Source organism: Anomaloglossus baeobatrachus, chromosome 8 (assembly GCF_048569485.1).
Source record: "Anomaloglossus baeobatrachus isolate aAnoBae1 chromosome 8, aAnoBae1.hap1, whole genome shotgun sequence".
NCBI lineage: Eukaryota > Metazoa > Chordata > Amphibia > Anura > Aromobatidae > Anomaloglossus > Anomaloglossus baeobatrachus.
This window is the reverse complement of record NC_134360.1, coordinates 232,106,630-232,128,262: the sequence shown is the minus strand read 5'-3', so window position 1 is coordinate 232,128,262 and position 21,633 is coordinate 232,106,630. Positions and strand designations below refer to the sequence as shown.

Below are 21,633 nucleotides of genomic sequence, written 5' to 3'. Positions count from 1 at the left end.
TACGTCCAGACTCCAGTAATATGTAGGCACATGTTAATTCAGACTGTGACCCCATCACTGACCTGCACGAGTAATCAGTGGCTTCATTATTATAAGCCTGTAACGAGGGACTTGTGTGGTTTATATTGTGTTCATATATTGTAAATCAATGAAAATTTCTGCTAATGAGGAATGTATATACTGCACAATGTTGAAGAGAGGGAAAGGGGGCTACTAGAAAGTTCTCGGGTCCTCTAATATGATGTTTTTGGAGAAAAGTTGTTTTGGACCTTGGAGTTTAAAATTTATTTTTTACAAAACGAAAATTGAAAAATGTCCTCCCTAATTATTACTGTAAGACATTTATTTAATAACTAAGCACAATAATAACATTCTGGCTGAATGCATCTTCCACTAGGGGGAGCTCTTTCTATATGGATTTCTTACAAATCCCATTGAAGTCAATACCAGCTGCACAACAAATCTGTATGCAGTAAACTCCCCCTAGTGGTGACTGCAAACAGCCAGAATTAAATACTTTAGCAAAATAGGGAAATAATTTGGAGATCTGGATAGAAAAAAAATAATTTATCTTACTCACTATTAAAATATATATGAAGAAGAAAACGGCACTTCCTTCGTATATATTTTGAAAAGATGTTGGGGTGCACTTCAGGTTCCAAAGCCATAAAACAAGAAGTAACAAGGCACTCCCAAAGTATGATGAAAAAGTGTATTTATTATTCATGGCAGCCCCCATGCAGCGGTGGATTCCGCGCCCGCAGTCCATGCCACATCACTCCTCACATTTGTGCTACTGAGGAAGGTCCAATTTGGACCGAAAACGTTCTTCAAGCACAATAAATACACTTTTTCATCATACTTTGGGAGTGCCTTGTTACTTCTTATTAAAATATATGGCAGTGTCTGTTGGACTGGATAGTCAGCAGATGCTTTTGGACTTTTCAGGCTCCAGGGCTGCACCTCATATAGTTTGAATATTGGGCAGTGTTCACACACTGCATCTTATACTGTATTTTTGGTGCATTTTTGAGGTCACAAAGATGCACCTAAATGCATGCATTTCCTTCTTCCAGCAAAGTCTATGAGACTTCTATTTTGCTGTCCACACACTGGGCATCTTTTTTTGGCTGCATCTTGGCTGCGTTTTTGAAGATGCAGCATGTCAATTCTTTTTGCGTTTTACCTGCGTATTTGAGCCATTCCAGTAAATAGATTTCACTTTAAAAACGCATTGGGCAAAATGCGGTAAAAAAAAACCGTGGCAAAAATGCGTAAAAAAATGCATGATTTTTTGTCGCGTGTGCATTTTTTGGGGCCAAAAAACGCTGCATCTTTGTGGTTAAGAAAAGATGCAGTGTGTGAACATAGCCAAAATCAGAATTCATACATTTTGGCTTCTTCTCTAACTTTTTAATTATTAATAAGAGGCTTCTTTGACAATGGGCTTGTTAAACTCTTCTATAACAATTAAATAAACAATACATTTTTGCTATTTCTAATGTGCAAAACTAACTTTTCATTTATACAGTCTTATGCGGTGGTAGAGAAAAGCTATGTCATCTTAGATGTCCCAGAATCCTGCTCACCATTGGTATTTGAGGTGCGATGCAGACGATTCCCTGCACTTGGTGTTTGGAGTAACTGGAGTCTTCCCACAATCCTTAAATCTCAAGGTAAGTTGCATAACTAATTGGGAAAGGGAATGACCATATATCTCACTTGCCATATTTGCTATAAAAAAACCATGGCACTTAAAAGATCGACTTTATTTGCAGATCCACTTTTCTATAATAATATAACAATACTGTCTCTTATGCACAAGAATATAACTATATTAATACTGCCCCCTTTGTACTATTACATAACTACTATAATACTGCCCCCTATGTACAAAAATATAACTACTGTAATACTGCCTGATATGTGCAAGAATATAACTACTATAATACTGCCCCTAATATAACTACTATGATACTGCCCCTATGTACAAGAATATAAATACTATAATACTGCCCTCTATGTACAAGAATATAAATACTATAATACTGCCCTCTATGTTCAAGAATCTAACACTATAATACTGCCCCCTTATGTAGAAGAATATAACTACTATACTACTGCCTCTATGTATAAGAATACAACTACTACAATATATACAGTTAGGTCCAGAAATATTGGGACAGTGACACAAGTTTTGTTATTTTAGCTGTTTACAAAAACATGTTCAGAAATACAATTATATATATATAATATGGGCTGAAAGTGCACACTCCCAGCTGCAATATGAGAGTTTTCACATCCAAATCCGAGAAAGGGTTTAGGAATCATAGCTCTGTAATGCATAGCCTCCTCTTTTTCAAGGGACCAAAAGTAATTGGACAAGGGACTCTAAGGGCTGCAATTAAACTCTGAAGGCGTCTCCCTCGTTAACCTGTAATCAATGAAGTAGTTAAAAGGTCTGGGGTTGCATTACAGGTGTGTGGTTTTGCATTTGGAAGCTGTTGCTGTGACCAGACAACATGCGGTCTAAGGAACTCTCAATTGAGGTGAAGCAGAACATCCTGAGGCTGAAAAAAAAGAAAAAATCCATCAGAGAGATAGCAGACATGCTTGGAGTAGCAAAATCAACAGTCGGGTACATTCTGAGAAAAAAGGAATTGACTGGTGAGTTTGGGAACTCAAAAAGGCCTGGGCGTCCACGGATGACAACAGTGGTGGATCATGCAGGGCCGGATTATAGGCGGGGCAGGCGGGGCTGGAGCCCAGGGGCCCCCACCAAAAGAGCTTCTAAGGGGGCCCCCACCATACTTAGCACTAGGCACCTGTCAGCATTTTTTTTTTCACACCCTCTCCCCCTCCGTAAAGACAGTCTAATAAATCAGCTGTGTTTTCGGGGGGGGGGGGGGGGGGGGGGTGGCACCGCTATTTATTTGCATCTGCGTCTTTAACACGCAAAAACAAACTGCGGGCACAGGACGCTGATTGATCTCGGAAGTACCAGCAGCCGCTTGAACTTCCGGGGTCAGAGGTGTGCTAATGCTCCCTGCTATGTGCTGCGGCCGTACCTAGAAGCAGGGGCACGGTGTGGTGGGCCGCTGTCTGCTGTCCCCGCTGCGCTCCTTACATGCCAGGCACACTAGCAGGAGCAGGAGGCAGCGAGCTGTGCCGGCTCTGCTGTGTGCCGGCTCTGCTGTGTGCCGGCTCTGCTGTGTGCCGGCTCTGCTGTGTGCCGGCTCTGCTGCCGGCATGTACACTGCAGAGGAGCGCAGCAGAGCCGATGACCGCAGCTTCCTGTTTCCGTTCCTATTCAAATGTATTTGCATCTTTCAGACGTAAATACATTTGAACAGCGCGCCGGGACTGGGCCCCGCCCCCGACGTGCAGCAACGTGATGAGATCAGCACCTTGCTGACATCATCACAGTGCTGCCGGCGCCACACTGGGGACATGAGGAAGCGAGCGCTCCATGAAGGAGCTGAAGAGACAGGTGTAATTAATGGGGATGAGTGAGGAGGGGCAGAGGACACAACGGGGAACATTTGTGAAGGAACAGAGCTCTGTGACAGGCAGAGGAGGAGCACTGTATTCCGAGAGAGGGGGGGGGAGGGAGGCAGGAGTGTGTAGGGATGGAGCAGTGTAATTTGTGTGTGTAGGGGGTGATGAGGGCTGTATTGTGTGTGGGGGAGGGGTAATGGAGGGTGCATTGTATTGTGTGTGTGTGTGTGTAGGGGGAGGGGTAATGGGGGGTCTATTGTGTGTGTGTGTGTAGGGGGAGGGGTAATGGGGGGTGTATTGTGTGTGTGTGTGTGTGTGTGTGTGGAGGGGTAATGGGGGGTGCATTGTATTGTGTGTGGGGAGGGTTAATGGGGGGTGCATTGTATTGTGTGTGGGGAGGGGTAATGGGGGGTGCATTGTATTGTGTGTGGGGAGGGGTAATGGGGGGTGCATTGTATTGTGTGTGGGGAGAGGTAATGGGGGGTGCATTGTATTGTGTGTGCGTGTGTGTGTAGGGGTAATGGGGGGTGCATTGTATTGTGTGTGGGGAGAGGGGTAATGTGGGGTGCATTGTATTGTGTGTGAGGAGAGGGGTAATGGGGGGTGCATTGTATTGTGTGTGGGGGGAGGGGTAATGGGGGTGCATTGTATTGTGTGTGGGGGGAGGGGTAATGGGGGGTGCATTGTATTATGTGTGTGTGTGTGGGGAGGGGTAATGGGGGGTGTATTGTGTGTGTGTGTGGGGAGGGGTAATGGGGGGTGTATTGTGTGTGTGTGTGTGGGGAGGGGTAATGGGGGGTGTATTGTGTGTGTGTGTGTGTGGGGAGGGGTAATGGGGGGTGCATTGTATTGTGTGTGTAGGGGTAATGGGGGGTGCATTGTATTGTGTGTGTGTGTGTGTAGGGGTAATGGGGGGTGCATTGTATTGTGTGTGTGTGTGTGTGTGTGTGTGTGTAGGGGTAATGGGGGGTGCATTGTATTGTGTGTGTGTGTGTGTGTGTAGGGGTAATGGGGGGGTGCATTGTATTGTGTGTGTGTAGGGGTAATGGGGGGTGCATTGTATTGTGTGTGTGTGGGGGGGGGTAATGGGGGGTGCATTGTATTATGTGTGTCTGTGTAGGGGTAATGGGGGGTGCATTGTATTGTGTCTGTGTGTGTGTGCGTGTAGTGGTAATGGGGGGTGTATTGTGTGTGTGTGTGTAGGGGTAATGGGGGGTGCATTGTATTGTGTGTGCGTGTGTGTGTAGGGGTAATGGGGGGTGCATTGTATTGTGTGTGTGTGTGTAGGGGTAACGGGGGGTGCATTGTATTGTGTGTGCGTGTGTGTGTAGGGGTAATGGGGGGTGCATTGTATTGTGTGTGCGTGTGTGTGTAGGGGTAATGGGGGGTGCATTGTATTGTGTGTGTGTGTGTGTGTGTGGGGGGGGTGTGGGGGGGGGTGATGGGGGGTGCATTGTAGTGTGTGTGTGTGTGTGTGTGTGTGTGTCAGAGATGTGTGTGTAAGAAGCAGTACTGTGTGTGTATATATGAATTAGAGCAGTCTGTGGGCCCCCCCCCCGAACTATATGGGTTCCCCAGAGCGCTATGTCACCCATCGCAGTGATGAGTACACCACCAGAGCTGTTTGCCACTCCAGTAACGTCTATGCCCCCTGCCCCTCCTGTAATGTATATATCGTAGCCCCCAGCCCCTCCTGTGATGTATATACAGCAGTGCTGCCAGTGTGCAGTCATGTGTGTTAGTGACAGCCATCGTGAAACAGCCACATGTCCTGAAGGAGCTGGACGGAAACAAGCGGGAGAGGTGAGTGAGGCTCCTGGCGATTTCCCCATATTAATACCTGTAAAGGCTCATGCACACGTAACTGCTGAATATTCTGCAGCGATTTGACAGCACATGTGCGCGTCAAATCGCTGCAGAAACACTGCATAATGGATGTAGTTATTCTGTACAGAAAATCCGATTTCAAGGGCTCTGGCTGCTGCCCCCACCATAGACAGAGCGGGAGCTGCATCCATAGCGCACGGAATAATTGACATGCTCATTTTATGAACGCACGGATTTGGGTCAACATTTTAGCACCCAAATCACTGCGTTCATAAAAGCAATGGGTGCACGTATCATGCACAATATACATAGATTGTATAGGGGACGCAGGACGCATGCATTTACACTGCAGTGCTATACGCAGCGTAAATGCATGTAATTACGCAACGTGCGCACGAGCCCTAATGCGTCTGTGTCTGCATGTATGTCAGTGTATATGACTGTGCATATATTTGTCTGTTTATATGTATTTTTCTGAATTTGTCTTCAAATATGTATATACGCATGCCTGTATGTGTATGTGCGTGTCTGTGTGTGGATGGGGTCCACTGAGACTCTTTCACCCGGAGGCCACAAAAACCTGGAGCCGGCCCGGGCTGCCTTAACATTGGGATCAATAAAAAATATGTGACAAAAGCGGGCTTTACACGCTACAATATATCTAACGATGTCTCGGCGGGGTCACGTCGTAAGTGACGCACATCCGGCATCGTTAGTGATATTGTAGTGTGTGACAGCTACGTGCGACCCTGATTGTGCGTTAAAACGTTGATTGCATACACGTCGTTCATTTTCTAAAAATTGAACGTCTCTTTGTTCATCGTTCTTGAGGCAGCACACATCGCTCCATGTGACACCCCGGGAATGATGAACACAGCTTACCTGCGTCCCGCCGGCAATGCGGAAGGAAGGAGGTGGGCGGGATGTTTACGTCCCGCTCATCTCCGCCCCTCCGCTTCTATTGGCCGGCCGCTGTGTGACGTCCCTTTCACTTCAGGAAGTGGATGTTCGCCGCCCACAGCGAGGTCATTTGGAAGGTAAGTACGTGTGACGGGGGTTAATCGTTTGTGCGACACGGGCAACAAATTGCCTGTTCCGCACATACGATGGGGGCGTGTGCGATCGCATACGAGATCGAAATGTGTAAAGCAGCCCTAACTCTACTTTCTGTGTGTAAGTGGACAGCTGTGATTTATCCTGGACTGTATCTGTATTGTAGTGCTGTAAATCTGAATGTGGCAGAACAGGATAAGATAAATGTTCATTGGATTTATATCTAAATGCTACGGTTCGTGCTCTACTGTTATGGCTAAAAATGTTAACGTTATGGGGCCCCCACCAGATTTTCTGCCCAGGGGCCCCCACCAACCTTAATCTGGCCCTGGGTGGATGATCGCCACATACTTTCTTTGGTGAAGAAGAACCCGTTCACAACATCAACTGAAGTCCAGAACACTCTCAGTGAAGTAGGTGTATCTGTCTCTAAGTCAACAGTAAAGAGAAGACTCCATGAAAGTAAATACTAAGGGTTCACATCTAGATGTAAACCATTCATCAATTCCAAAAATAGACAGGCCAGAGTTAAATTTGCTGAAAAACACCTCATGAAGCCAGCTCAGTTCTGGAAAAGTATTCTATGGACAGATGAGACAAAGATCAACCTGTACCAGAATGATGGGAAGAAAAAAGTTTGGAGAAGAAAGGGAACGGCACATGATCCAAGGCACACCACATCCTCTGTAAAACATGGTGGAGGCAACGTGATGGCATGGGCATGCATGGCTTTCAATGGCACTGGGTCACTTGTGTTTATTGATGACATAACAGCAGACAAGAGTAGCCGCATGAATTCTGAAGTGTACAGGGATATACTTTCAGCCCAGATTCAGCCAAATGCCGCAAAGTTGATCGGACGGCGCCTCATAGTACAGATGGACAATGACCCCAAGCATACAGCCAAAGCTACCCAGGAGTTCATGAGTGCAAAAAAGTGGAACATTCTGCAATGGCCAAGTCAATCACCAGATCTTAACCCAATTGAGCATGCATTTCACTTGCTCAAATCCAGACTTAAGACGGAAAGACCCACAAACAAGCAAGACCTGAAGGCTGCGGCTGTAAAGGCCTGGCAAAGCATTAAGAAGGAGGAAACCCAGCGTTTGGTGATGTCCATGGGTTCCAGACTTAAAGCAGTGATTGCCTCCAAAGGATTCGCAACAAAATATTGAAAATAAAAATATTTTGTTTGGGTTTGGTTTATTTGTCCAATTACTTTTGACCTCCTAAAATGTGGAGTGTTTGTAAAGAAATGTGTACAATTCCTACAATTTCTATCAGATATTTTTGTTTAAACCTTCAAATTAAACGTTACAATCTGCACTTGAATTCTGTTGTAGAGGTTTCATTTCAAATCCAATGTGGTGGCATGCAGAGCCCAACTCGCGAAAATTGTGTCACTGTCCAAATATTTCTGGACCTAACTGTAACTACTATAATACTGCCTCCTATGTGCAAGAATAGAATTAATATAATACTGCCCCTAATATAACTACTATAATACTGCCCCTATGTACAAGAATATAAATACTATAATAGTGCTCCTATGTACAAGAATATAACTACTATAATACTGCCCCTATGTACAAGAATATAACACTATAATACTGTCCTCTATGTACAAGAATATAACTACTATACTACTGCCCTCTATGTACAAGAATATAACTACCATAATATTGCCCTCTATGTACAAGAATATAACTACTATAATACTGCCCTCTATGTACAAGAATATAAATACTATAATACTGCTCCTATGTAAAAGAATATTACTACTATAATACCGCTCCGTATGTACAAGAATATAACTACTATAATACTGCCTCCATGTACAATAATATAACTAATATAATACTGCCCCTATGTACACGAATATAACACTATAATACCGCTCCGTATGTTTAAGAATATAACTACTACTATAATACTGCCTCCATGTACAAGAATATTACTACTATAATACTGCCCCTATGTACAAGAGTATAACACTATAATACCGCTCCGTATATTCAAGAATATAACTACTATAATACTGCTCCTATGTATAAGAAATATACTACTGTAATACTGTTCCCATCAAAATGATTGTGAGCAGACTGGTCATTTTCATCATTTACAGTCTGGTAATAATTACAATGTCACTTGTGTTGTGCTATTTTCACTCGTTTCTACAGGTGGATATTATTTTCCACAGAGGATTGTCGTGGGCAGCGGATCTAGTGCTTCAGTATTTTGCATGTTCTGTGAAAAAAACAAGAAAATTCCATCCAAGGCCATAACCTGGGGTTTGAACCTGGCAGAGCAGATCTCCCCCAAGCATTATACCGCAGTGAGCGATTATGTTGGAAAAGTCACAATTGACAATTTAAATACGACAACGCCGAAGGGAAAGTACCAGTTTGATGCATTGTATTGCTGCGTCCAGGGCATAGAGTGCCAACCACGATATGCAGAAATCTATGTCATAGGTAACAATACTGATGTTCACTTTTGTATGCTCCATGAGCGGGGATGAAGCTATAGGGGGTGCAGACGATGCTGTTGTACCCAGACCTTGATGTCTGAGAATGGCCAAAGGCACCTCTGCCCTGAAGGATGATACCAGGCGTAGGCTCTGTTAGGTATCTCAAATTGGAGCCAATGTTCCCCTTTTGCCAATCTTATTGGCCGTGGAAATTTCCAGCAAGTAGGATAAGGATTTCATGGTGCAATCCAGTATTTTTTCCATCCCATTTGGCCATAGGAAGATTTATAACATTTATTGCAAAGGAAATGAGGAGCAGTTGCATATAGAAACCTAATCAGATTGTAGAAAAGTGATTTTAAAAATAAAAATAAATAAATCTTTATTTTATTTTAGCGATCTGATTGCTATGGGTATTGTAATCACTTTTTCTTTGCACCAGATTTAATAAATCTTTAGGCTAGAACATCTGTAAATTATCCTAATCCAGATCCAAAGTATTTATTTTATATATATATTTATAGGACATATGTGCATAAAATCGCAAATATTGGGGAATGCAATGGAGCTGCTTTTACCTACGTGACTGCAACTTCTCTAGAACAGGTTGCTCCGCATGCACAGATAAGCAGGGGTGGGGTCTATTTCGACTAAGTGCTTAACTTAGTCCAACTAGACTAGGTCCTAGAAAAAGAGAGGGCACAATCTACATGTAAGGCCTGTTTCACACGTCAGTGAAAACCACAGACATTTTTCACTGATGTGTTAAAAATGCATATGTCTCTCCAAGTGCTGTGATTCACGATACACGTGTGTTCCCCATGTGCTATCTATGATCTGTGATAGCACATGGAGATCAGGTATTCCAAATTCACAAGTGCCAGCTCCTTCTGTCTGTGGTGCTGAATCTCCGACTCTGCTGTGTCCAGCTGCCGCTGTCTCCCCTCTGCAGCTACTTCCGGGTCGGCTGTTCATAACTACATATTCATGACCAAAATTAGCCGGGCTGGATGCAGAGACAGCAGCGGCCAGAGACAGCGTCGCTGGAGACGGGTCATTATAAAAAGCTTTTTATTTTAAATGTATATGTTTTTCTGGTACGTGTTACACGAACACACCATTGTGTGTTCCGTGTGACATCAGTGAAGGCAGTAAAAACATGGACTTGTCTCCGTGCGGAAATCAAGGACATGCGTGTACACCGAACGGAGAAATCACTGATGTGTGCGCAGACCCATTGATTTTAATGGTTCTGGGTATGTCCGTGATTTTGGTACGTATAAAATCTGTCACCCATAGGTACCAGAATCACTGACGTGTGAAAGAGGCCTAAGTGATAGAGGCAGAAGGTAAGAGGGTCATGAGATTCCTCATTTATGGAGTCACAGAATGGAAGAGCAATTATAGGAAAGTATATTCCAGACTGCACGTGTATTCCAGAACATTTGGGCATTGTCACAAAGCCATGATCGTAATCACACTTTCATTATACTTTTACAGAAAGTTAGGCAAGGTCAGAAAATAATGTATCATGACTATGATGCAAAATCTACCATGTGTCATTTATAATACTGGTGTCTTTACATGTAGCAGAAAAGCATCTATAGCCCCTCAGACACCAGGATCTTGGTGTGACTGCCATCTACTCGCCCCTCCCCCCCATATAGTAATGTCTGTTTAATCTATTTCTTCATTATATAGACACTAATATCAGCATTACCTGTGAAACCAATGGAGAATTTACAGTTATGACCTGCAGATGGATGCCCAAGCAAGTCGTCTCCCTAAAAGACATCACCTTAACATTCCGATATTATGAGTAAGTATGAGCTGTGTTGTGTAAGTACAAAGAGCCTCTGCTGCCATCTTGTGGTCTACTATGTGTATAGGAGAATTGCTTTCCATCGCTTCTCTATGTAAGGCCTCTTTCATACGTCCGTTAAAAAACGCAGACGTTTTTTACTGACATGTTAAAAAGGCATATGTCCCTCTGTGTGCCGTGATTCACAGCACATATGTGTTCTCCATGTGCTATCTGTGATCCGTGATAGCCCTTGGAGATTAGGTATTCCAAACTCACCAGTCCCCGCTCCTGCTCTCTGTGGTGCTGAATCTCCAGTTCTGCTGTCTCCAGCTGCCGCTGTCTCGCCGCTGCTGTTACTTCCGGGTCGGCTGTGCAGTGCATATTCATGAGAGTAATTAGTCAGTTTGGAAGCAGCAGGCAGCAGCGGCCGAACACAGCATCGCTGGAGAAGGTGAGTATAAAAAGATTTTTATTGCAAAAATACGTGTTTTTCTGGATTGTGTTTCACGAATAATACCATAGTGTGGTCCATGGGACATCAGTGATGCCAGAAAAAAAATCATGGACACGTGTGTACGCCGCACGGAGACACAGTTAGTGAAAAATCACTGATGTGTGCACATACCCATTGATTTTAATGGGTCTGCGTATGTCCATGATTCTGGTACGTATAAAAACTAGAACATACGTACCAGAACCACTGACGTGAAAAAGGCCTAAGGGGTACTTTGAACGCTGCGACATCGCACCTGCGATATCGTCGGGGTCAAATCGAAAGTGACGCACATCCAGCGTCGGTAACGACGTTGCAACATGTAAAGCCTAGATGCGCCGATAAACGATCGCAAAAGCGTCATTAATCGGTGATCTGTGTAGTGTCGGACATTTTAATAATGTCGCACCAATAGGAGATACGATGTTGTTCCTCGTTCCTGCGGCAGCGCACATCGCTGTGTGTGAAGCCGCAGGAGCGAGGAACATCTCCTTACCTGCCTCCACCTCCAATGCGGAAGGAAGGAGGTGGGCCGGATGTTTACGTCCCGCTCATCTCCGCCCCTCCGCTTCTATTAGACGGCTGCCGTGTGACGTCGCTGTGACGCCGCACGACCCGCCCCCTTAGGAAGGAGGCGGGTCGCCGGCCACAGCGACGTCGCAGGGCAGGTAAGTGCGTGTGAAGCTGCCATAGCAATAATGTTCGCTACGGCAGCTATCACAAGATATCGCATGTGCGACGGGGGTGGGTACTATCGCGCTCGGCATCGCTATCATCGGCTAGCGATGTTGCAGCGTGCAAAGTACCCCTAAAGGTGTGTGCGCACGGTACATTTTTTTTATGCAGAGTTGGTGCAGTTTATCGTGCAGATTGTTTCCCAAATCTACATGGCTATCCTTATCCCAGCAAAGTCAATGAGAATTCTGAAGTGCTGTGCGCACGTTGCTTCTTTTTTTCCTTGCAGTTTTGGGTGCAAAAAAAGAAGCAGCATGTCAATTGATGGTGCATGTTTTTCCTGCGTTTTTCACCCCTTCCAGACAATGATTTCACTAACCACATGGCACAGATTCGTTTTTGGTACTTTTTTCTGCCACAAAGTGCATTTTTGGGTGCATAACATTTCTGCACCTAATCTGCAGTGTGTGCACACACCCGAATAGCACAAGATTGATAGACTCCAGTGGCCAGAAGTGACCACTTGATCACCAGGAACCACACCAATAACTTGGTTTTCCAGAATATCAACTGACAATCTATCCATTGGACGGGTCATCAATATGGGATTAGTGGTGGGTCTGACAACTGACACCCCCACGGGTCTGCTGGAATCAAGTGAATGGAAGTTAAAATGCAGCGGCCTCTTAGTAGTATACAGGGCTGCTGAGCTGCCACCTGAATGGTTTATATCAGGCCGCTGCCAAAGCAGAATTCAGCTGATTGGTGAGGGTCCTAGGTATCTAAACTCCATTATTTACCATCCCATCCTATGAATATGACTTTAATAGGGATGATCGAAAACCTCAAATATTCGGCTTTGCGAATATTTGCCGAATAGGTCGCCACTATTCGACTATTCTCGAATATTCAATGCGCAATGTAAGTCTAAGGGAAACCCGAATAAGAACTATTCGGAACTATTTGAGCTTCCCATAGACTTACATTGCGCATCGAATATTCGCATAGCGGAGAGTTATTCGTCGGATATTCGCAAAGCCGAATATTTGAGGTATTCGATCGTCCTTAGCCTTTAATTATTAAGTTCTGGAAAACCTTATTAACCCACTAGACACCAGGATCACAGTATAAACCCTCTAGATACCAGTGATAGGAACCTAAAATGTTTCAGGATGAGCTTAGAGATAACAATATTAACCCAATAGACATCAGAAACACAATTATAAACCCACTTTACACCAGGGATACAACTATTAGTCCACTAGTCACCCAGGAAACTAGTATTAACACGCAAGACTTTAGTGAAAAATATAAGAACACAATTCGCTCAAGGGAGATATTAGGTAACAATACTAACCTGCTAGACACCAGGGACATACCGTATTTTTCGGATTATAACACGCACTTTTCCTCCAAAAACTTTGGGAGGAAAATGAAGGGTGCGTCTTAAATTCCAAATGTAGCTTACCGGGGGGTTGTGCAGAGGGGTCAAAGGAGGCAGGGAGATGCTCCGAGCAATGCACTGTGCTGCCGGCGCTGCTGGTCTGTGTGACGCTGTTCTGTGCATCGGCCAGCGCCGCTCTGTTCTGTTTGGAGCTGCTCCGTTCTGCTCCGTGCACGGCTCCTCCGTCCTGCTCGGCTGCTCTGTGCACGGCTGCTCCGTCCTGCTCGGCTGCTCTGTGCACGGCTGCTCCGTCCTGTTCGGCTGCTCTGTGCACGGCTGCTCCGTTTTGCTCAGCGCTCAGCTGCTCTGTTTTGCTCGGCACTCGACTGCACCATCACCAGCCCCGCACAGAGCAGAGTGGTGTCGCCGGCATGCACAGAGCAGAGCAGCGTCGCCGGCCCCGCACAGAGCAGAGCGACGTCGCCGGCCCCGCACAGAGCAGAGCGGCGTCGCCTGCCCCGCACAGAGCAGAGCGGCGTCGCCTGCCCCGCACAGAGCAGAGCGGCGTCGCCGGCCCCGCACAGAGCAGAGCGGCGCCGCCGGCCCCGCACAGAGCAGCACCCGCAGTGAGTATCTGGGCCCCCCTCTATAATACGTGCAGTACTCCAGTACCGCCCCTGCCTCCTGTGACCCCCGCTCCGCTGCTGCCCCCTCTCCCTGGTAAGACACCTCCAGATTACAAAATGGACCCCATATTTTTATTTACCTTTTTTTTCCCTCCAAATTTGGGGTGCGTCTTATAATCCGGTGCATCTTATAAAACAAAAAATATGGTAAGTATTATCACATTAGACTTAAGGGATATAAGTACTAACTCAAAGACTTTAATGTAATATAAGGAATCCAATTTGCTCCTGAGAGAAATCAGGAACAATTTTGTCTGGACACCAATGACACAAATATTACTCACTCATATGACACCAGGGAGCACAACATTAACCCACGAGACACCATTGACGCAATTATCAGAGCAAACACCAGGGATACAAGTATTAACCCATAAGACATTAGTAGAAAATAAAGAAACTCCATGTTCTCCAGGGGAAAAAGACAGGAACAATACCAACCTACTAAATACATAGAATTAACCCACTAGACACCAGTTATACTAATATTAACCCTCTAGACATCAGGGTTGCAACTTTTAACTTACAGGACTTTAAAGAAAAATATAAACACTCAGTATGATTAAGGGTGATGGGAATAGTAACCCTCTAGACATTAGGGAAACAAATATTAACCAGCAAGACACTAGCACTACGTACTAGCTCATAATGAATTAACCCAGGGACACAGTGATTAATTCACTAAACAATTGGGATGAAAATAAAAAGGAACTCGCCAACTTTTCTCCAATATAACCTCAACCAATAATAAAAACACAAAACTACCCTAGAATGTCACTTCTGTCATTACTCATATAACTACTACTATCTGTACTAATTATTCTGGCACTACTAATAATACTATTATTAATACTGACACTACCACTACTCATATTACTACTATTACTACCACAAGTACTATTCCATATATTGGCATATATGCTAGCATATTACCTACGCTTCATATACAAAGCCGGAAGCTGTAGAGAGGCGCGTGGAGTCCCCGAGGCTCCAGACTACAGAATGTGTGTCGCCATATGGTGCTCTATATTATAGGCATACTTTCTCCAAAAAGCAAAACTGCAAGGGAACATACCTCTGAAATATGAAATCTGGCTCTGCAAAGCTGATACTATGACCACTCCTGTTATTATTTTGGCAGATGATACTACAAGTCTGTGACTAACAGTAAATTGCATTCTTGGTTTTTTTTTGTTTTTGAAGGGATATAATGAAAAACTATTTATTTGAGACAGATATAAAATACGACGCTTCCACTTTGAAGACCTGCGAGATGCAGCCGGACGGCTCTTATAAATGCATTTTCAATAACATTAAGATCATGTCCAGTTACAACATGTGGGTTGAAATACAACACCCAAGCGTCACCCTGCGATCCCCTCCAGTGTCTCTGAGGCCCATTGATGTTGGTAAGAAGCTGCTGAATTACACAGTTGTCTGCATAATGTGGAGATTGTCATATTGCATCAAGTACAAGGTGATAAAGAAAAGCCCCCAAATTAGGCTGCTTTCACACGTTGAACGGCATCCGTTGCTATCCGCCGCCTTGAGGAATTACGGAAACCGTTGCAGGAAACCGTTTTATTCCTCATAGACTTCTATTAGCTACGGATAGCAACGGATGGCCTTGCGTTGTATCCGTCAGCCTACCCTGCGTTGCATCCGCCTGGCGGATGGAACGCTGCATGTAGCGTTTTTCTGCGCTTGGCGGAGTGTCAAAAAAACGCAACCTGCAGGATTCCGTCGGTGTCCGTTGTTTTTATAATGGATAGTGATTCCCGCCCCCTTACCTGTTGTTCCTCCCCCTATCTGTTATTTATGCTAATGCTATTATAGAATAATTTTACTATGTGGCTAGAAGGACCTGTGATGATGTCATAACCATGTGACCAGAAAGGACGGTGAGTCAGCTAACATAGCTAATACCAGGAAGCAACATTATTTTTCTGTTGGCCGAGGCCCCAACCCTTCTGGTCACATGGGTATGACATTAGCACAGGTCCTTCTAGTCACTTCATAAAATGAAGTTTGTAAAGCCAGTAGCTTTTTGATTGGCAGCAGCTGCCGATCAGCTGTTAGCTGGGGTGGGTTTTTATAGTGGTTCCCACCCCCCTGTCTGTTGTTCCTCCCCTATCTGTTATTTATGCTAATTCTGTAATAGAAGTGTTTTACTAAGTGACTAGAAGGACTGGGCTGATGTCATACCCATGTGACCAGAAGGGGCGAGGCCTCAGCCAACAGAAAAATAATGTTGCTTCCTGGTATCAGCTATGTTGGTTGAGGCCTCACCCCTTTGGTCACATGGGTATGACATCGGCAAAGGTCCTGCTAGCCACTTAGTAAAACACTTCTATAATAGAATTAGCATAAATAACACATAGAGGGAGGACGGACAGGCAGGGGGCGGGAATCACTATGAATACGCACCCCAGGTATCAGCTAATCGGCAGCTGCTGCCAATCCAAAAGCTGCTCATTTTACAAACTTTACTTGCCTGTGTTTCTAAAACATTATATCTGAGCTGACAACTATAGGTATGTATAGAATCAGCCTGATAGTGCCAGTATAGAATTGGCTTTAGGTTATATAGGAAAATCCTGGTGATTGGTGCACTTTAACTGTTTTTCTTTTTGTGACTTCTCAGCACCAAATGTCGCAAAAAAAATGAACGACTCCAGAAACCTTATACCAGGTGGAAACGGGCGTGAGATGCACAAAAAATGTGATATTTCACAAAAATTGTCTTTCTTCAATCTGCCTAAGGGCGGCATCACACGCTACGATATATCGGGCGATATGTCGTCGGGGTCACGGATTCCGTGACACACATCCGTCATCGTTAAAGATATCGTAGCGTGTGACAGCTACGAACGTCTGTGAATGAGCAAAAATACTCACCTTATTGTTGCTCGTTGACACGTCGTTCATTTTTATAAAGTCGTTCCTCCTTCTGAGCGCCGGTTTTTCGTTGTTCCCGAGGCAGCACACATCACTCCGTGTGACACCCTGGGAACGACGAACACAGCTTACCTGCGTCCCGCCGGCAATGCGGAAGGAAGGAGGTGGGCGGGATGTTACGTCCCGCTCATCTCCGCCCCGCCGCTTCTATTGGGTGGCCGCTGTGTGACGTCGCTGTGACGCCGAACGTCCCTCCCCTTTCAGGAAGAGGATATTCGCCGCCCACAGCGACGTCGTTCGGGAGGTAAGTACGTGTGACAGGGGGTTACCGACTTTGTGCACCACAGGCAACAAATTGTCCGTGACGCACAAACGACGGGGGCGATATATATCGGCCCGTGTGACGCCGGCCTAAGCCATCGGGTTAAGCAAAGTTGTTGTGGAAAAATAAAAATAAAGGCTTAAAAAAGAAATAAAACTTAAAAAGTGGCACAAAATGTATAGAGTATAAGATGTAAATATTAAAGCCACTAAAAAGAGCAAATTACTCCAGAAAACTGGAAAGACAGAAGTGATGAATCAGTTCTCTGATGATGCCTATATGATCAGATACCTCATCACAGAAAGGAATTGTGCATTCATGTTTATTTATCGCCACCTGCAGGTGGAGGGCAGAATTTACACATCTCCGACAGATTTGAGGATACATGTTGCAATTCTGAGTTCAAAATCTAGATGTAAAAGTCTGGGACAGTAGTAACAGTAATGCTTTATCATCTGCAACTTCTCACATGCGGTAGAAGACCAGTTACAAGTAGTTGTATAGTTTTATTTTACATTTTATTTCGGGCTCGAGTGTGCGCCAACATATTCCGCAGCACTGTACACAAATTTACATGAATCCATGGGCTGATGTGAAGCACAATGATTGAACAATAACATTTTCCATGTTTATAACATCAGAATACAAACCTCAGCTGCTGCTGACCTGGCGGTGTGCTTGGGATCATTATCATGCTGAAAGACCCAGCCATGTTTCATCTTCAATGCCCTTGCTGACACTCAAAATCTCACGATATATGGCCCCATTCATTCTTTCATGCACACAGATCAGTTGGCCCGGTTACATTGCAGAGAAACAGCGCCAAAGCATGATGTTGCCACCCCCATGCTTCACAGTAGGTATGGTGTTCTTTGGATGCAACTCAGCATTCTGTCTCCAAACATGACGAGTTGTGTTTCTACCAAACAGTTCTACTTTGGTTTCATCAAACCATATGACATTCTCCCACTACTCTTCTGGATAATCCAAATGATCTCTAGCAAACTTCAGACGGGCCCGGACATGTGCTTGCTTAAGCAGGGGAACACATTGCATTGCATTCCAGGATCTGAGTCCCTGGCAACGTAGTGCGTTACTGATGGTAGCCTTTGTTATGGTGGTCCAAGCTCTATGCAGATCATTCACTAGGTCCCCCTTTATGGTTCTGGAAGTTTTGCTCACCGTTGTTGTGATCATTTTGACCCCATGAGGTGAGCTCTTGCGTGGAGCCCAAGATCGAGGGAGATTATCAGTGGTCTTGAATGTCTTCCATTTTCTTATTATTGCTCCTACAGTTGATTTAATCACACCAAGCTGCTTGCCTATTGCAGATTCAGTCTTCCCAGCCTAGTGCAGGGCTACAATTTTGTTTCTGGTGTTCTTCGACAGCTCTTTGGTCTTTACCATAGTGGAGTTTGGAGTGTGACTGTTTGAGGTTGTGGACAGGTGTCTTTTATACTGATAACAAGTTCACACATGTGCCATTACTACAGGTAATGAGTGGAGGACAGATGAGCCTTTTAAAGAAGAAGTTACAGGTCTGTGAGAGCCAGAAATCTTGCGAGTTTTTAGATGACTAAATACTTATTTTCCACCATAATTTGCAAAAACAAATCTTGTCAAATCAGACGCGGTGATTTTCTGGATTTGTTTTCTCATTTTGTCTTTCATAGTTGTGGTCACCTGTGATGTCAGTTACAGGCAAATCTCATCTTTTTTAATTGGGAGAACTTGCACAATTGGTGGCTGACTAAATACTTTTTTTCCCCCACTGTATAAACCTCAGCTGCTGCAGAACCTCATATTACACATCTCAGCTACTGCATACCCTTAAGGGGGCTTTACACAATGCGATATCGCTAACAATTTATCGTCGGGGTCACGGTGTTTGTGACGCACATCCGGCGCCGTTAGCAACATCGCAGCATGTAACATGTATGAGCGACCTTAAACGATCGCAAAAGAGACAAAAATCGTTGGTTTTGGAGAGGTCATCCAAAAAACAAAAATTGTTGTCTTGTACATAGTGATGTTGTTTGTCGTTCCTGCGGCACCACACATCGCTGTGTGTGACACCGCAGGAGCGACGAACATCTCCATACCTGCCTCCACCGGCAATGAGAAAGGAAGGAGGTGGGCGGGATGTTACGTCCCGCTCATCTCCGCCCCTCCGCTTCTATTGGGCGGCCGCTTAGTGACGCCGCAGTGACGTCGCTATGACACCGAACGCACCTCCCCCTTGAAGGAGGAATTGTTCGGCGGTCACAGCGACGTCGCTGACAAGGTATGTGCGTGTGACGCTGCCGTAGCGATAATGGTCGCTACGGCAGCGATCACCACATATCGCACAAACGACGGGGGTGGGTGCTATCGCGCTCGACATCGCTAGCAATCGTTAGCGATGTCACAGCATGTAAAGCCCCCTTTAGAATATGAACCAAAAATGTTGCATCTTCAAAATACACACATCAGCTGTTGTGAAACATCATAATGCGCATTTCAGCTGCTGCAGAACCTCTTCATACATGTTTCAAATAAATTCTGTAATAATATTATAATACACACTGCAGTGACTGCAGAACATCATAATACTTTTATATACCGTATTTTTCGGATTATAACACGCACTTTTCCTCCCAAAACTTTGGGGGGAAAATGAAGGGTGCGTCTTAAATTCCGAATGTAGCTTACCGGGGGGGTTGTGCAGAGGGGTCAAAGGAGGCAGGTAGATGCTCTGAGCAATGCACTGTGCTGCTGGCGCTGCTGGTCTGTGCATCGGGCAGCGCCGCTCTGTTCTGTTTGGAGCTGCTCCGTTCTGCTCTGTGCACGGCTCCTCCGTCCTGCTCGGCTGCTCTGTGCACGGCTGCTCCGTCCTGCTCGGCTGCTCTGTGCACGGCTGCTCCGTCCTGCTCGGCTGCTCTGTGCACGGCTGCTCCGTCCTGCTCGGCTGCTCCGTCCTGCTCGGCTGCTCCGTCCTGCTCGGCTGCTCTGTGCACGGCTGCTCCGTCCTGCTCTGCTGCTCTGTGCACGGCTGCTCCGTCCTGCTCGGCTGCTCTGTGCACTGCTGCTCCGTCCTGCTTGGCTGCTTTGTGCTCGGCTGCTCAGTCCTGCTTGGCTGCTTTGTGCTCGGCTGCTCAGTCCGTTCTGCTCGGCTCCTTTGTTCTGCTCGGCTGCTTTGTTTTGCTCGGGACTCGACTGCTCCATCACCAGCTCCGCACAGAGCAGAGTGGCGTCGCCGGCCCCGCACAGAGCAGAGTGGCGTCGCCGGCCCCGCACAGAGCAGAGCGGCGTTGCTGGCCCCGCACAGAGCAGAGCGGCGTCGCTGGCCCCGCACAGAGCAGCACCCGCAGTGAGTATCTGGGCCCCCCTCTATACTACTTGCAGTACTCCAGTACCGCCCCTGCCTCCTGTGACCCTCGCTCCGCTGCTGCCCCCTCTCCCTGGTAAGACACCACCAGATTATAAGATTATAAAACGGACCCCATATTTTTTTTTACCTTTTTTTTCCCTCCAAATTTGGGGTGCGTCTTATAATCCGGTGCGTCTTATAAAACAAAAAATACGGTACTTCACTTTATAAAATTCAGCTACAATAGAACATATTACAGACATCAGCGGCTGTGGAACGTAACAGTTCAGCTGCTGCAGAATCTCCTTATACACACCACAGCTGCTGCAGAACCTCATTATACACCGCAGCTGCTTCAGAACCTTATTATACACACCTCAGCTGCTGTTTATCCTCACAATATTCATAATGACCCCTGAATATTCAATTATATGGACTAGTTCTGTATAAATTGTCTCCTCTTTTCTGTATATAGTGAAGCCGAATGCTCCACAGCTGTTTCGGGCTGAAATGATAGTGGACACTGAACATGCCATGAGACGTTTACACGTGACCTGGGGACGGCCGAGGTTTGTAATGGAGAAGGACATCTTTTACCAGCTCCGGTATCGGCTACAAGGACGGGAGACAGAGTGGCAGGTACTCAGCCCCTGAACATTTGATATATGCATGATAGTCATTTTTTACAAAAATCGCAAGCGATCCTCCATATACCTCCACAAACAAAATTACAGAGAAAAGTATCTAAACATAAAATTAATTATAATAAACAGGAATTAATACAGAATGAATAAGATTTTCTGTCAGTTAATGAAAATATAGCCAATGGCAGCAAATGATTACAACATTGCCAAAGGCCATTGATTGGCTGCAGTGGTCACCTGCGCATGATCGACCCATCATCACTGCAGGAGAAGTCACCGAGACCGATGGAGAATACAGCAGTGCTGGGTTTACTATCATCGGCACCGCTCTGTACAGCAGAAATGATGACTTCCTATGAACTCCAGCTCGCAGCCAGCATCCATAGGAAGTTCATTATGACAGTCACAGGGGTCATCAGCTGATCCTACAATCATTTCATGGGGCCGCTGATGGCAGCGGGGAATAAGGCGCTTCCCACTGGCGCGTGTTAAATCCGACTGTCAGAGATTGACAGAGGGATTTAACTAGT

At 45.4% G+C, this 21,633-nt stretch overlaps 1 protein-coding gene across 2 annotated transcripts in view; it reads left to right on the top strand.

Annotated features, from left to right (window-relative positions):
* LEPR (leptin receptor) overlaps positions 1–21,633 on the top strand; it is a 73,665-nt gene that overhangs the window by 34,792 nt on the left and 17,240 nt on the right. For both annotated transcript variants that reach the window (XM_075321141.1, XM_075321142.1), the window contains exons 7-11: positions 1,532–1,676; positions 8,559–8,852; positions 10,550–10,667; positions 15,094–15,299; positions 20,935–21,098. In XM_075321141.1, coding sequence (XP_075177256.1) covers positions 1,532–1,676; positions 8,559–8,852; positions 10,550–10,667; positions 15,094–15,299; positions 20,935–21,098 — 927 coding nt within the window. The remainder of the gene's footprint in view (positions 1–1,531; positions 1,677–8,558; positions 8,853–10,549; positions 10,668–15,093; positions 15,300–20,934; positions 21,099–21,633) is intronic.